This window comes from Pseudorca crassidens, chromosome 6 (genome assembly GCF_039906515.1).
Source record: "Pseudorca crassidens isolate mPseCra1 chromosome 6, mPseCra1.hap1, whole genome shotgun sequence".
In the NCBI taxonomy this organism is placed as follows: Eukaryota; Metazoa; Chordata; class Mammalia; order Artiodactyla; family Delphinidae; genus Pseudorca; species Pseudorca crassidens.
Window position 1 is genome coordinate 59,652,253 of NC_090301.1, and position 17,590 is coordinate 59,669,842.

Below are 17,590 nucleotides of genomic sequence, written 5' to 3' on the forward strand. Positions count from 1 at the left end.
GGAATATAGTTTAAAGGAGAAAAAGAAGTAATATAACATTGCCAACTGTTACAGAAGAGCTTATTCATATATTTTTTAAATGATGAGTAACAAAATATTTCCCATAATGTCCAACTCTGGGCTAATACACAGTAAGCATTCTATAAAAACTTGCTAGTTAATAGAATCACTTCTTGGGGAAAGCTGTTTGACTTACAGGATTGGTACTTAATATCTTTCTATGGACTTGCAGATCAGATGCCCCTTCATTTAGTAAAGTGAAATTATCAACAACATATTAGATTGGAAGATATATGAATGGATGAATGAATGAATGAATAAATGAGTTGGATATTTTGGCTAATTAAGAGGTTCCCAAGTGCCAGTTATCTTACAAAAGAAAATAAAATTTACTATTAATATTTCCACTTTCATCCAAACATTTTGCGCCATGTAACTAAAAACTTCAGCTGTAAGGTTAGACGTGTAGAAACACTGGAATGGCCACCAGAGGGAGCCCAAGTGTTTTTATGAACATACCAGACACCAAAAAGAAAACATAAAATATAAAGCTGGGGGAACAGGGGACGGGTGTCTGTAGGGGAAGGGACCATTACTGGTTTCAGTCAAAAGAATACCTTGTTGAATGACACAGCCATTTTTGCAATATGTTACAAATTCCTTTACTAGGTAGTTGTACATTGCAATGCTTTGAAAATTTAAATAGAAGAATTTGTTAATATAATATTAAAAAAGCTCACATACCCTAAAACTAGAAGGTGCAGGGTGGACTGCCATGATGACATCCATGATTCTCTGCTGGGCCCCCAAACGAGCCAGGTGCCTTCTCCAGCTTATCTTCTTTACTCTCTTACAGCTCTTACACTCTACCCCATCCGTCTCTGTAGTCAACTTTGGGTGTGGTTTCCTCACTTTGTTTGGGATTGGGCTATCAAATTACAGGACCAAATCAGTGCTTGGTGTGACTTGGGAATTGTTCATTCTCTTAGCTGAGCTAAGTTACAAGGACATTAAGATGAATGACTTTTCATTTGGCATCTTGCCGTCTTCCCAGAATTGAGCACTGGACCAAGTCCTAATAGGACGCAAACTTTTATAAGGTTTCCCAGACCCAATCTCCTCCTAAACCAGAACCTACTGGACAGCCTCAGAGATCCCCAGTCTAGGATAATATCCCTGGACTGAGGTTACCAACAAGGGTGTGATTTCCTTTGGAATGAACCTCCAGGGAAGCTTAATGTAGTGTTTTATGTTTGGGAGCAGTGTAAAGTTTGGGAATTTCCCCCCTGCTTTACCTTATTTGATCTCCCAACAATCCTTTTGCTGTGGTTCACTGGGGAAATCACCATTTTATCGATGAGGAAACTGAGGGTCAGAGTGCTAAGACTTGTTCAGTGTTGCTGGCTATTAAGTGTCAGGGACAGAAGCTGATGCACCTCTGGGGACACAGACTATAACAATGAATATGTATTGAATCCAGTCATATTAGTATATTCTGAGACAGAAATAAAATTCTCATCTTCCTTTCTGTCAAATTACGAATAGGTAGAAAGTCGGATGGAAGTGAATTTAATGGCTTAGCACCTGTTTTACGGGGTATTTTCATAGTATGTTTTCCTAAGTTTGTTTTTCATGTCCGGATGGGATAATTTTATCATGTATGCAAATAAATTAGCAGAAACCAGATTAAATTCCACAAGGTTAGGTCCTCTGCTGAATGCTGCTAGATTTAACATGTTGATTAAAGCCTTGACTATGGAATCAAAAGCATTCTTATTAAATTTGACAATGATACCCAGTTGGGTGGGGTGGCTGGCACTTAGGAAAACTGGAATGAAATTTAAAATAACCTTGACAAATGGAAAAGGAAAAAGAGGTCAAAATTCAATTGAAAGCTTTGCAGAGTGATTCATTCAAGAGAAGGGGGAAAAAAACAAAGGAGAACCACAGAAATCAGAGAGCACTGACTGGGCAATTATAGCAGAAAAGGAGCCGGAGATCAGAGTGAACAATAGGCTTCAAAGGCATCAGCTCCAGATCTGTCATTTTTAAAAGGAAGGCATGATATTGGGATGTACAAATAGGGGGAAATTCAAGATAATTCCCCATCTGCATTCAAAACAGATCAACCTTTAGTTAACGAAAAAAAAAGAAAAGGTGTTTTGTTGGAACCCTGAAATGCCTGATGCTTAGAAGTCAGATTTTGACTTTGCAAGGGCTCCTAGCAAGTAGAGTCCAAAATAATGAAAAGTCTTTTATTTTGAAAGGTTTTGAAAAGCTCTGGTACTCTGTTCCTTTGTTCATGCATCGTTCTCCTTTCCCTTCCACCTGGGTAACATCTACGTTCCATCAAGAGCGCGCGGAGGCATTTCCTCCTCTTCTGGGAGGCCTGCTCTGAGCCCCTCCCCTTCTCCTGAGAACCACACAGCCCCATGTGCCTCCTGAGAGTATGTAGGGGTGCCAGCACTGGCGCTTGGCCTGCCTCATCTCACTAATCCTCCTGGCAGGCCCCTCGGCTTCCACCGCTATGCCACTACTCCCACACTACTGTTACTTTTACCCTGTAGCTGGGGAAACAGAGGAGTAAGAGGTTAACTAACTTGTCCACCTTCACATGGTTAGTAAGTGGCAGAGCTGGACTTGACTCAAGCCCGCAGAGCCTCTAAGGCCACGCGGTCACGCCACGGCCTCCCGACCACACGTGCCACAGCGCTGCAGCGTGCTGGCTTGTGTTCACATGTCTGCTTCCGTCCCCGGCTGCAACTCCCTGAAGGTCCTACACTATTTTCATGGCTCCACGTGGCGCCTGGGATCCATCAATACATATGCATTCGATTAAAGGTCTTCAAGCAACTAGACAGCACATTCTACGGGTACTTCTGAATCATTCTCTGACTGAAGGAAAATTGAAAATAAAACAAAAGCTGGAGAGAACTTGAACATTTATAAAAACTGGCAATAAGTATTCTGAACAAAGCCTGATCATATTACGAAAAGTCGGTGTTACGATTTTCTCTTCTGGAAATTCTAAAGAATGAAAATGGTTAAATATAAATTTATATATACATCTGCATGTGTCCATATATGTACATATGGGTGTGTATACGTGCCTCTATCTATAATGTAATTTTACCTGAAGGTAAAGAGAACAACTATAGAATATTTTAATATCTATGGACTCAGGGCAGTCTTGACACCGAATTATTAGAAAAGAATCCAAATCCTAAATGACATGTAATCACTAGATTAATTTATCCCATCTGAGAACACTACAATTTTCTCTCCTAAACCTACGATGTATTTTGCAAATAATTTGGTTTCAATTTGTCAAAACAAGGACAATAAACATTCAAATACATCAAACATAAAAGATACTATATATTTTATTCCCACAGTCAATCAAGATAACATGCTAGCAGCGCCAAGTGACTGGTGATGGACATAATTGCCTGCAGCACAGAACAAAATATTTCTGAAGACAGCAGTGTACTCTCCCATAACTCTGGAATCAGCAGTGTAGTGTCTTACTATCAACATGACATTATGTTCCTGGCCCTGCTGAGAGTGGAACTAATTCTCAGCAGGAATGCCAATAGTGAACAGCCTCACCTCAAGGCCGTGGCATTTGTTAAAGTGAGAGCAGGGAGAGGCTGCTGGCTAGAGAGATTGGGGAATATCATTTCTTTTATGATTATTATTTTTAACCATTAAACACTACCCAGGTTCTCTGTGATATCTTGCCCAAGTCAAATTCTGACTACAGAAAACACTGAGAACATATTCAAAGCAAGGTTATGTGGTTAACTCAGCGGCAGCCCTAGATCAGCATGGCAGCAATACTCAAAGGCTCTCCTCCTAAAAATGTAGAGACGCTGACATTAGAACACTGAATCAGTCACCAAATATAATTTGTAATATTATAAAAATAACTCTAAAATATATTTGCGAACCACCACCCCAGTACACCCCGATAGGTGCTCTTTCATCAAGCAAACTCACAGCTTGCAGGTCCTGTGAACACTGCTGAAGAACATTCAGAGGCAAAAAACACATGGCATAATTGACAAGAAGATCAGATGTTCAGAGAGTTCCCTGCACTTACTATTTACTATGTAGATGAAGGTCAAGTACACATCATCTTAAAAATTCAATCAGAAACAGAAACAGACTTACAGATATAAAAAACAAACTTAAGGTTACCAGAGGGGGAACGTGGCAGGGAGGGATAAATCAGGGGCTTGGGATGAACGTACACACACTACTATATATAAGACAGATAACCAACAAGGACCTACTGTATCACTGAATATTGAGTGATATTCTACTACTCAATATTCAGTGATAACCGATAGAAGAATCTAAACAAGAATGAATATATGTATATTTATAACTGAGTCACTTTGCTGTACACCTGAAACTAACACAGCTTTGTAAATCAACTACGCTCCAATAAAATTTTAAAAAGAGAGAAAAAAAAATTCAATCAGTATGCCACTGCAGAAGCTAGAGAGAGATGGCACAGGCCAGCTTTTATATGAGGAGAGGAAGGGATGGAATGAAAAGCAGAAAGAAATTCAGCAAGGGCCTCTTGCCCCATAAAATGCATAATTCACAAACACAAAAACAAACATTTCTTCAGAGACCAAGAGCTGAAGTTGTCCTTGGCACCTTCGACATTAACAGGCTGTTTTTTTCCCGGGAGGTGGGGCTTGCTGAGCTATGCGTTCTAATAGGCCAGCTAAGGAATGAGTATTTACGCACTACAAACACGTAATTTCGGGCCAGCAACACTGCTAAATCTAATCTTCTCTTGGGTGATAAGCAACTTGTCCTTCAAATGAAAACGAGCCGCTCAGGGTTTTCTGCCTTCAAGCGTTTGGTTGGTTTGCTGTGTAGAGCTTCGTACCCTCAGCCAGTCACATGTGTGTTGCTTCAGTGTGGTGACGGTGCTGGTTAAAACATTCTCACCCTAGACCAGAGGGAAATGGCTGCTGGGGTAAAGCTGTGAACTCTGGCCAGGATGTCCCAATCAGCTCTGGACGCCTACCAGTCACGTTTTAAAGTAGGATTTTAAAAACTGTGTTCCACCATAAACTGTTGGTTTGAATTCAATTTGAAAGCTGGAGTTGAAAGGTTTTACAGTTTTATGGGGTTTTCTAAGTTTTTTTTTTAATATTTTAAGTCTCTATAAGGATACACAACTTCCTTTTTCTTCATCTGACCCTGAATCATAGCCAATCTACAATGGTAAAATAAGACACCATCATTTAATTGGTGGAAAATATTCTAATCTGTTTTCTCTAACCTTGAAAAAGAGCAATAGAGATAAATGTTACTATAGTCCCTAAAAATTCCTAAAATTTCTAACCTATTGACCCTAGTAATTACTTATTATTGCTCTCTCCTTAATGAGAATTTTCACAAAGCATGTAAACCATGTCCTTACCATTTGCCATTTAAAACCTTATGTCTTTATAATAATTGCCAAAAATTATTCTTCATGTAAATAACCCATGATTTTTTAAAAGTTTGGGAAGATTTAAGTAATCTTCTTAAAAGGAGACCAACCAAATAGCTCTACAAAACCCCCAGTCTTGCTTGTCATTAGCATCTAGCATCAGTTCTTCCAGTGCTTGGGAAACCTCTGGGCTCTGAGTTGATAGTGCTTTATATTGGGAATGTATCCTTGCGTATTTCACAAGAAGCTTACTAATCACACTGTCAACGTTATCACTGCCTAAAAAATGAAGCCCTCAAATGACCCTTTTGGAAACAAGATGTTTGTAAATCAGAGAATGGGATTCTTTTGATATCTTCCTGAGTCTATTTTCTGGCTCCTTCCACACTGAGGAAGAAACGTATAAACTTCTAAAACTACAAAACTCCTTAGCAGTTGCCTCTCAAAAGAATGGAGCACAGTAAGCAACAAAGTCTATCTACGCAGCAAAATATTATAGACAAGCTCATTCCGTCAAAGGGCAACCGTAACATTCAACTAGAAAGCGTTCTTTTCATTGCGATTTTTATGTTCTGTGTTAAACATGGTCAGTCAGGTATGCCACTTATAGGAGACAGAAAAATAAAATAAAATTTAAACAGATCAAAGAGAAGAATCTATAAAACCAACAAGCCCAAACAATTGCAACCCTGACAAAATGGTCTTCTTGCTTTATTGGTTCAATGTTAATTTTTCTAACATTTTTATCAATTATTTTACAGGTTCCAGTATCCTGTGTCATCTAAAGTTGAATGATGTCCCTATGAATTATAATAAGTAGTAGACAAAATAACCCAGCAAGTTAACTGCCGACCTATTTGTTTCTATGGAAGTGCAATTTATGAAAAGAAAGTTCTTTTTATGAAAGGTAAGGCTCGGTCTGGAAATAAAATATAGCTGGCAAGGCAGCTCAAAACACCATTTACTGACGTTTGCATATTTGATTGAAAGTTAAACATGGTGATTAACAAAATCAGGAGTAGAGCTAGAAAAAAGAATTTATTCTTTCCATAAAGAATCTGTTTGGACACTGAGACAATAGTCTAAGTGCTTTTGTTTCAGTCCACAGGCATATTATTGCTATTTAGAGAAACATAAAGGGAATATAATATTGCCCAGCATGTAGTTAAAGAGGGTAACGGATGAAAGAAATCATCCTAACACAACTTGTCTCTCTTTTTCTTTTTAAAGTAAGACATTTCTGTATTGCTTGTTTTTGCTTTTGTTTTCTTTTAAATATATTTATTTATTTTACTTATTTATTTTTGGCTGTGTTGGGTCTTCATTGCTGCACACAGGCTTTCTCTAGTTGTGGCAAGTGGGTGCTACTCTTTGTTGCGGTGCGCAGCTTCTCATTGTGGTAGCTCCTCTTGTTGTGGAGCACGGGCTGTAGGCGCATGGGCTTCAGTAGTTGTGACACGCGGGCTCAGTAGTTGTGGCTCGCGGGCTCTAGAGCGCAGGCTCAGTAATTGTGACGCATGGGCTCAGCTGCTCCGCGGCATGTGGGATCGTCCTGGACCAGGGATCGTCCTGGACCAGGGCTCGAACCCATGTCCCTTGCATAGGCAGGCAGATTCTTAACCACTGCGCCACCAGGGAAGGCCCCAACTTTTCTCTTATAAAGGAAAAAATTCAATTAACATTAACACCACTTTAAGGCTCTTAGGCTTCTTTTTATCTTTCTAGAGCTTCAACGCTACTCATGAATGTCTTTCATCTCATTTGCTTTATTTTGACTGATGGCATTGGAGAGCTTTCCTAATAGCATGTGGTGATGTTGTATCCACTCTACTTGCTGACAGAGAAAAAGTATGCTTCCTCTTGCTAGTGAGTTTGCTATAGAATGACCCAAACAAATACAAATAAGTATATACTATGACTAGTTATTGGGGAGACAGGCTGGCCAGCCCCCTAAATCTCTGAGGGCAAGACGCTGTTAAATTCATTGTATCTGACTTTCTGCAAACTCCAAACTCCTCTTTTGTCATGAAGTGAGCTACATGACAGCTGGCAGGCTTTCTGCTTAGAACGTTGTATCTGTCGTTCCACTGTGGGGAGGTCCAACCTAAAGGTCACCGGGTGCCTAAGAGAGACAGAGCATCCTTTTGAAGCTTAGAACATTTGAGACCTCCTGGGGCCCGGCCATTCTGTGTGTGCTCTCCACACCACTGACAGTCCCCTGATGAGGAAGCACCAGGCCCTTTTATCATCTTTATTTGGCTAATCATCCATGTATTATTTGTTACAGCGTGCTTTGGGACATCCATGTCCAAAATGGTGCTAAGATCAGTTACTTTAGCATCTAAAGCCTATTGTTTTAGACTCTCCATGAACCTGATCATCTACAGCTTTACTCAACATACAAAGATACATTTTTTAAACAGCAAAATAGCAATTACAAAGGTTCACTGAACACAGACATTTTACGTAGGGTTAGTAGACATTTGATCATGTCCAAAACGTCCATTGGACATTTGGTCCATATCAAAAGGTCCTTGAAATTTGGTTGTATCCAAAAAGTTCCTAAGCATATTTGGTCCATGACAAATGGTTTTGGGCAGGGCAAATATCAAGGACCTTTTGGCCTGGACCAAATGTCTCTATAGATGCTTTTGGACCAGATCAAATGTCCTTCAAGGTTAAGGAGAGCCATAAAATGTAAAAGGACAGTCACTTTCTAAGGGGTAGGGCATTTTTCAGAGGAGAAAAGACAGCTAGAAAATGATACAAGACTTGATAAAATAATAATTATTGCAACAGTCCTCACCTTTACTGAGCTCTATTATATGACTCTCTATGCTTTCCACAGATTCTCTCACTCAGTATTCACGATGGCCTCTTAAGGTAGTCACAACCAACACCCACATTTTCAAGACGAGGCAAGGATGTTTCGAGAAGCCAAGTGGCTTGCACAAAGTCCCACAGCTAGGAACTGAAGTCCTCTGCTGAACCAAGTCAACGAGGATTTGGTGTGACATTTGAAGTGACGTTGCTAGGTCTTGAACCTAAATTTGTAGTGGTACAGCAGTGGACCAGAATTCCCAACCAGCCCTTTAAAGCCAACATTCTGAAAACAGGAGGACCTAAGAAAGCTAGAGTCAGACCTCTGAAAAGCAATACAGAAACAGTCTGAAATCCACAGACACCAGCCCCGAAGCAGGGAAAGGACAGAAAAGGGAGACAGTTCTGTAGCACTGTCACTTGGGTACAGCAACTGCGGAACACAATGACAAGTCAATACAATTGACAGCCACCAAGCACCACTTCAGATGAATCCCTACACACTTCCGTATTAACCCTTCCATGTTGTTGTCTAAATTTAGATTCCAGTTAATGTCGTTATTATTTGCATGCAAAGACAATGCCGCTACACCCCTAACAGCCTTAGAAGGAGTACTTGGCACTGGTTCTTGGTGACAGGTTTATCCTAAAGCACCTACTCTCTTACCTGTTTGCCCTGACCAATTCGAGCAATTCATTATTTTCAACTTCAAAGAGAAATATTGACTCTAGTGCACTTGGATACAATTATAAAATCAACTGGCCTGAAATCTCATATTTTGTATTCCTACTAAGGAAAAACAGCTCATTTTCTATGTGCTGTTAAACTAGTGGTTCTCTCTACTGCCATGTATGCATCATGGGAAAAGGAAAACACTTATCAATTATACTGTTTGTCCCTAGAATAACCTTTCTTCGGACTAGTTAACATCAAGGACATGTGACGACCACGTCAGAGCAATCAAACTTCTCCCCTTCGTATTTCAAAGTGACTCACCAAAGACGCCAGAATAAGATTACAAAAATATTTACTGCTCTGCTGAATGTGGATAAAGAGCTCTCTTTGATGGTAGCGTTACCACAATTATTTTTTTTACCTTATGACAGTTTTTAGAAATTAGGCAGAGACAGAGTAGCTACTCACGTTCTCCTTGTCGGGAATCCCTAGAAGAGGAAAGAGAGAGAGAAAGAGCATGAGCTGTAAGATCAACTTGCAAAATGGCAATGAAATCCCGTGCTGAATCAAACCAAGTAACATTTTGGCGTTTTCAATTTGTCTTTCCATAAAAACGTACATAATGCTGCTTAGAAACATAGCAGCACCTACCAAAATCTGTAACATAAATAAATCAATGAATCAGGAGCAGGGCTGGGTGCCAGACAATAAAATCTCATACTTATTTTGCTTTTCTACCATATGCTTTACTCTCCTAGAGGTGAAAATCCAGCCCTGCTTACTTTACACCATGTGAGCAACTGTCTCAGAGCAATTACTCTGTCTTGGGCACCAGAACACTCAGAATTTTAGACGAACACATCAACTCTTAAGTTGCACGGATTGTATTTTTCCAAGGCAAACCCCCTGACACCGCTCCAGGGGTTTGAACCTGGGGGCAGGTCGCGCATAAAGACTACTACTAGCACACAACTTTTATTTTGGGCAAAGCAAACCGCTGCTGCTTCCAAGTTAGGTCCCAGCAGGCAATGGCTGTTTCCAGGGGTGTCTCAATTTTCTTAGCAAATAAGTTAATCATTCGTCCATTCACTCATTTACACACATTTCATGAGCACTCGGTCCAGGCTGGCACTGGTCCTTTGCACTTCCTTTGGGTCTGCTACTCTGCCATGGTAAGGGTGGCCGCACTGGAAGGTCACCAGCCCCAGCAGAGCTTACTGGCCCCAGGACAGTGAGAACAAGTGGCCTTATACTGAAGCGACAGAAGTCCAGGTGGTTTTGATGTGTGGCTTGCACCTAGCTTAGAACTACTGGGGTGGCGTGAGGGGGTTTGCAATGCAAAAATGCAGTACATCCAAATTCTGAGTAAGCAGGACTTTATGTGTTTAATAAGGGGCCATACGGGACTTAAAATATTGGCATTAAAAGCACCGAGTGCCCATCCTAATAGGCAGCGGTAAGCAGGAGGGGTAAGAAAAGAATAGATTATTAGGAAACATACCCTAATTAAACTTTGACCCCCAACCTGGGATAGTATCGGGACATAACAGCTCAGGCAGGAAACAAGGGGACAGAGAGGGTTGTCCTCTCGAGCAGAGTATTAATGAACATGTTTGCCATCAGTTCTCGGATCTGCCAGAAAGAGTAAGCGTGGCCCAATGTCAGCACTCTGAAATTCGTCTTGAGCTCATCCATCCATTTATCCATCCATCCAACGACCATTTGAAAGGACTAGAGTTGACTAATGAGGAGATACAGGGTTGTAACAGAAGCTTACTTTCTAGGAGGTTTAATAAGATAAACACACAGTTGTACAAATCATCGTATCAGAGTGGATAGAAATTAGGGTATCTGTAGAGAAATAATACTGAAAACGTGCTCTCAGGCCATGCAGGAACTTGCAAGTCGGGCTAAGGCATTAGAAGTCTTGGAATTTCACCTTCTATGCCTGGCCGTGGACCAGCATTAAAGGTTCTGACCAACAGAGTGGTATGATCAAGAAAAAGGAGGGAAGAGACTTTTCAAAATTAAAAGACACCTAAGACATAAAAACCAGAGGCAATGGCACAGTCCTTCATGGAAGCGCAGTTTGAACGATTAACTAACTACAAAGACATTCAGTTGGGGAAATTCGGACTTGGATTGAGTGGTGGATATTATTAAGGAAAATCATACCAGTAATCAGGTATGATAATGGTGTGGTTTTTGCATGGAAAAGTCTGTATTTTCAAAAATGCCTGCTGAAGTATTTGGGGTGACATGTATATATATGATTAGAAGAAGGAAATATGGCAAAATAATAATATGAAAATACCTATTAAATTATTACTAATCTTATTTAAGTATTAAAGTTTAATATTAATTAAAGTCATGACAATATAGGTATTAACTGTATCATTCTGTATGCTTGAAATTTTTCATAATAAAAAGTAAATTAAAAAAGTTCTGTGTAAGTCAGGTGTAGGGTACACCAAGAGTGAAATAATGAAGGTTCAAAGCCAGTTGAGCCATCTTTGCTCTCAGGTCAAGGGTGATGAGGCCCTCAGCCAGGGGGCTGCAGAGGGGAGGGAAAAGAAAGAATATGAACACTACAGAGGAAGGAACAAGGGATGGACAAGTGATTAACTTCAGGGGGGTGGAGGTGAGAGAAAAGAGGACCCCAAAACAGTGGAGGTTTAGTACCTGGTATGGGAGGACAGTGGAGTTATGAATGCAAATACACTTTCAGGAGGAAGGATGGTTTGTGGGAATCACGATGTATTCCGTTACTGATATTTTGAGTGCATGAGACCAGGAGGACTTCCGGGTGGAAAGAGAATGAGATCAGTAGTCACTTGGAAAGTTAGGCTGCCCTTTGTAAGACTCAAACAGATTTGTATCAGTTGCAAGAAAGGATGCAACGGTGGAGGGGTCAGTATAGAGGAAAAAAGAGAAAAATAGCCAAGGCTGTCTGAACTTCCAGCTGAGGGGAAGAATACCCATGAAAGAATACAAGGGGCCAGAGAGATACAAGAAAACCAGGATAATGCAGTGGAAGCTGGGACCCAAGGGAGGATGGCGTCCGAACATGGAAAATCTTACCCAGTCATAGAGAGTGTGTAATAGTAATGACTGAGGCTGGCTATTGGTTGGTCACTGGAGAATTCAGATGGCTTGAGTCAAGAAGTATACGGCAGAAGGAAGACTTTGAGGGGTTAAAGAGTAACTGGTGGTGAGGAAATAATAGCTCACATCACCTGGGTGCTTATTATACGCCCGGCACATTTGCTTCTAAACATTTGACACGTTTTGCTTCATTTAATCCTCACAACAATCCTATGAGGAAACCGAGGCACAGAGACACTAAGTGCCTTAACGGAAGTCACACAGCTAGGAGACAGCAGAGCTGGGATTTCCAGTTCAGTTACTGGTCATCCCTAGATCAGCCAGGGGAGAAAAATCAAGAACAGGGGAAGAAATGAAAGGAAAGAGAGATCTGCCCTCCAACACCCACCTCTCCAAGGACAGAAGAGAAACAGAGAAAGAGAGGGCACAGGCTGCCCAGAAACTGGGAAACAGAGGGGACGGAAGCTCACTTAAGATCCTGGTCAGGCGGGAAGGAGGGTCACCTGTAGAGAGTGACAAGTCTGAGCGTGAAAATGAGAGTGGGAATTCAAGGAGGTAGGAAGAGGATGGGAAGGGTGGCTCTGGCTCTGAAGATGCTTGGAGTGGAAGTACTGCTCGACCCATCAGTGTGTCAGTGTTGAAGCGCCACAGCTTCAGAAACCCCGGGGCTCGCTGCCTCGTAACACATATACGGACAAGAGCCAGGTAAGGGGACACAGAGCCTCAACGAGCAACTCCCAGGGATGGTATCGAGTGCTGAAAAGGTGCTTCTGACATGCACGAACAGATAAACAGACTCAGGACACAGGATTTCTTCGAGTCTCGTGGGCACCCATTAGAAAAGAGCATCACAGAGAAAAACTTCCTTTCTTTTATGATCAGCCAGAGACTCACCTGGCTGATTCCAGATCTCTTACAAAAGGCCTGGAATTGGAAGAGGCCACGATTTAAGAAGAAGAAAGAATGAATCCCGCTGCTTCTCTCCTTGGTCAGTAGCATCAAAGGAAGCAAGAGGTGTGGCTCTCAGGGGTCTACGACAAACACAGTTCTTGAACCCCATTTTTAAAAGAGCCCAGAAACAACACTTTAAAATGAAGGTATTTTGGGAACGCATGCTGAAGTTCCAACTAGTACCAGAGCATACCTCCCTCTATCAGCTCAGACCACGAAATTATACTACAGGAACAATTTTTTAAAATAACTCAAGTGTGGGCTGGTGGGTCTGTTTATCCACAAGAGAGTCTGGAGACTTACTGTCAAGCTGGTGTAGGAAGTATTTTTGTGTCACATGAACACACATGCCGCACAACAGACTTTTATATCCAAAATGTTCATGTTTTTCACTTACTGTCATTGTTAGAGCCTGTTTCCATAACACCATAAGGAGGAGCCAGAAGTCCTGCCATGTACTGTCGATACTTCTGAAAGACAAGATTGTAAACTCAGGGTACGGATATTTACTCACTTTGAACATTCACGTATTTACATGTTAAGAAGCAGAAACGCTGGGTGTCAGGAAGCATCTGAGTCTTGTATTTATAGAGCCATGGAGCGTGCTGTCTGGGCTCTGGGGCCTAAAATAAAAATGCTGTGTTCTAAAGAGGTCTTCCCAGATGAGACTGAAAGAGCCCCTGTTGGGGAGAGAGTTCTATCACAGCCCGTTCCTCCATGTATTTGCGGCTGATTAACCAAACGGTGCGGGCTCTTACCCTCCCCTCCACCTCTCACCAAGCCTCTCGTGCTCTCAAACACACGCTCAGGATTTTGAGGAGGGAAAAGACATTTGGTTTTTGCAGATGCAGATACGAATAAAAGTGCCGCCTTCTTAACAGGTGAATAGCACTGAATCAACTGTCTTTCAAAGCCAAAAGAAATGCATCTCTAGAAAATGTCTGTTTTGAAAGAAGCTGATTCATCGCCATTTACCAACTTCCTTTTACACAGTACACCTGCCCGTTATGTGACCTCCCAAGAACTTTCGATTTGTTGTCAAATACAATAGTTTGGCTTCATTTAGAACTACGTGGATTCCCCTGAATTGTCTCCCCCTAACTTTTGGTCCAGGCCTGCTTTAAAACCTGGGGCTCAGCGATACACATTAGCCTTGGGAGTCTGTGCTGTTTGGAAGGGATAAGGCTTGGCGAGCGTAAAGCATGCAGGTAGAGCACCCAACAAGAGAGGAGTGACATTTATGAAGAATGGAAAGTGAGTGTAAGACATCGTCTCTTCTCAGGTAATCAGTACAGCCTCCTCCCCTTTCAGAGTGAAAAGCTGGGCAATTTTATTTATTGCGTGGTGTCATGTATATTTATGGTTTATAATTATGATGACACATAAATGTTAAACAGCACCAAAGGAATCAACACTCTATAACGTGCCTGTGGGTTACACAAACGTCAGCAGAAAAGACTTCATCTGTAGCAATGGGCAGCTGGCAGCATGCAGTATTTGAGCAGCCATCTGGCCCATTTGGTAGATTTGAATGGTGTTTGTAAAGTAACATTGACGAGTTCTCAAAAGAGCCTTCTTCTAGTCAAGATGTGACTAGCTTTTTTTTTTTTTTTTAATCCTGTTTTCTTCTCGTTCTGAGGCAACTATACTAACACCTGCACGCCAACATTTAAAATCATGATTTTTCTCCGCCTCTGAGTTAACTAATCACTCCAACGTACACATGGGACCAATCCATCACCCTGCATTCCTGACATTTCCTTTGATAATTCCCCAATTCTGCTTTTCCACTTTCTTATGATACTATCTACTTTTCTTCCTCATGAGAAAGCACTGATCAAAGCACACTTCTGGGCATAATATTATGCTGGACTCTGAACAAAACAGGCTCAGAGAGAGCAGATGGGCTAGGTTATGTTCTAAGAAGGTTCTATGACCCCCTACAGCCTTTTGAGGTATTCCTGTCACTGTTAGCAACTACATTAACAGGCTCCTGAAAGAAATAATTCATGTTAAATTAAAGGAGCAATTTTGCTTTGCTTAGAGATGTTGTTTTGGATGCAATTTGTCTCAGGCACCTCAATGTCAATTTCCATGAACTCCAGGGAAGCACCTTGCTGACTCCTAAATGAACAGGACTCTGCCTTCCTTCAACTCCATAGCACTAGGTCTGAGCTTGGCTCAGACCTAGTTGGAGCATGTTACCAGGACTGCCACTCCTGGGAGCAGAAAACAGAGCAGCCGTTTGGGGCACAGAGTGCGGGCTGGGCTTCCGCGTGTGTTTGTACTGAGCATCTACTATGTGCAGACTGTGTCCTAGACACTGCGCTTACTGCAGAGAACAAGCAGACAAGGCCCCATGCACTTGTGAAACATCGATCTCCTGCAAAACAGGGTACCCTGTCTTGCACATAATAGGATATTAACACTTATCGTTGACTTCGGGAATGTGAATGGACATTTTCAAACATATATAAAAATAGAAAGAATACCACACCGCATACTTAACATCCATCCTCAATAATTATGAACTCATGACTAATGTTATTTCATCTACAATCCTATCCACTTGCCCCTCTCAGTTATTTTGAAGCAAATTCCACATATATCATTTAATCCATAAATATTTCAGTAGGAATCTCTAAAAGGTAAGGATTCTTTTCTTCCTCCAAACAAAACCATAACACCACTATCACAACTAAGAAATGTAACAATGTCTCAATAATATCCAGTCAAGTGCAAATTTCTAACTGTTCCATAAATGTCATTGCTGAATTGAATTTAAAAATAATGTATTAGATACATAGATGAATGGAACAGAACACAGAGCCCAGAAATAAACCCACACGTATATGGTCACTTAATTTACAACAAAGGAGGTGCTGGGAAAACTGGACAGCCACATGCAAAAGGATGAAACTGGACCACAATCTTACACCATACACAAAAATTAACTCAAAATGGATGAAAGTCTCGAACGTAAGACCTGAAACCATTAAACTCCTAGAAGAAATCATAGGCTGTAGGCTCCTTGATGTTGGTCTTGGCATGACTTTTTTTGGATTTGACAGCAAAAGCAAAGGCAATCAAAGCAAAAATCAGTAAGTGGGACTACATTAAACTGAAAAGTATTTGCACAGCAGAAGAAACAATCAACAAAATGAAAAAATAACCTACTAAATGGGAGAAAATGTTTACAAATCATGTATCTGATAAGGGGTTAATATCCAAAATATATAAATATAACAGACTCAGAGATACAGAGAACAGATTGGTGGTTGCCAGAGCTGGAGGGTGGGGAGTGGGTGCAATGGGTTTTTAAAACCTATTTCTGCAGAACCCTGGGCTCCTTGGAGGACCCTCAGGCAAGGGTACCATGGAAGCAGAACCTTCAACTAGAGCGTCTTCACTTTTAGCTGATATATAATTTAGAGTTCTAAGAGCAATTTCATTTGAAAGATGACTTTTGCTTCTAAAAAAGAAAAGTTTACAAACCACAGAATTAAAAAATCTCTCAACTTCCAGCCAGACAGATGTCAATCAAAGATCTCCACGAAGAATCAACAAAGACCAAATTAGGATTTGCCTATGAAGTGTTAGGGGTTCTATTCTCTGTTAGAAAGACGTCTATGGTTGTAGATTGGCCAAATGACAGGCTGCTCCATACCTGAAAGGGTTATCAACAAAACCGGTAGAACTAAGAATTTAACTGAGATGCATCATGGTGCAATGCTGCCCTTCTCAAACTGAGGTGTGCAGATCCCCCTAGTGTAGCGCCCAGCAGGGCAAGAGGGTATGTGACAAGGGTTAACAGGAGCTCTTCCTAGAGCTTACCATTTTATTCTATGTCAAATAGTTTAAAGCATTACTTTTATATTATGGAGCAGAAAACTAAATCTGCATAAAATTTAAAGATTAAAGCACATGCAACTTCAAAGGAAGTTTGAGCTTGCTTCTGGCTACTTCTAGCTACAAAGGGTCTAGACCCAAGGCGTTATGTATTGATTTCCTCTACATTCAGAGAACTTCAGTGGAAAAACCCAAGCGCCTCTGATGTAACGGAAAGCGCGCAGATGCTGGAATCACACAAGAAAGGGGTCTTAATTCTGATTCTGCCACGTGCCACCTGTGTGAACCTGAGTGAGTTACTTACCTCAGTTTCCTGGGATAATATCACCCATCTTTCAGGGCCATTGGGAGGATGAGAAATAAAATCTAGAGAAGTGCCCAGCACATATTAGGCACTTAATACATGATTACTGTAGTAGTAAGAAACGATCAAGAATTGGTCAAACTAATCCCAATATATTTGACGATATTTCCCAAGCAGAGTGTCCAGCTTTAGGGAAGAACACTCTCTAAGTGACTTCTCATTACTGAGGCTGTTGATACACACAATATAAAGACCCACAATACATCCACTGACCTGTCTGCTAAAGGGAGCTATGGAGAAATAAGAATTTAAAGAATAGATGTTCTAAAGTAATTTTATAATATACTGCCTGCTTTCATACCCACATGGCAAAAGAGTCCAAGGAGAAGGGAAGAGCCCAGGAGAGAAAGCCCAGAAATAACTGAAC

General features: G+C 41.1%; 1 protein-coding gene across 6 annotated transcripts in view; it reads right to left on the minus strand.

Annotated features, from left to right (window-relative positions):
- RAPGEF4 (Rap guanine nucleotide exchange factor 4) overlaps nt 1–17,590 on the minus strand; it is a 316,664-nt gene that overhangs the window by 121,298 nt on the left and 177,776 nt on the right. For 3 of the 6 annotated variants that reach the window (XM_067741523.1, XM_067741520.1, XM_067741525.1), the window contains 2 exons: nt 13,408–13,480; nt 9,423–9,442 (listed from right to left, as the gene is read on the minus strand). In XM_067741523.1, coding sequence (XP_067597624.1) covers nt 9,423–9,442; nt 13,408–13,480 — 93 coding nt within the window. Of the gene's footprint in view, nt 1–744; nt 813–9,422; nt 9,443–13,407; nt 13,481–17,590 lie in introns of those variants that run through there. The other 3 variants (XM_067741524.1, XM_067741521.1, XM_067741526.1) reach the window with 2 other exon arrangements.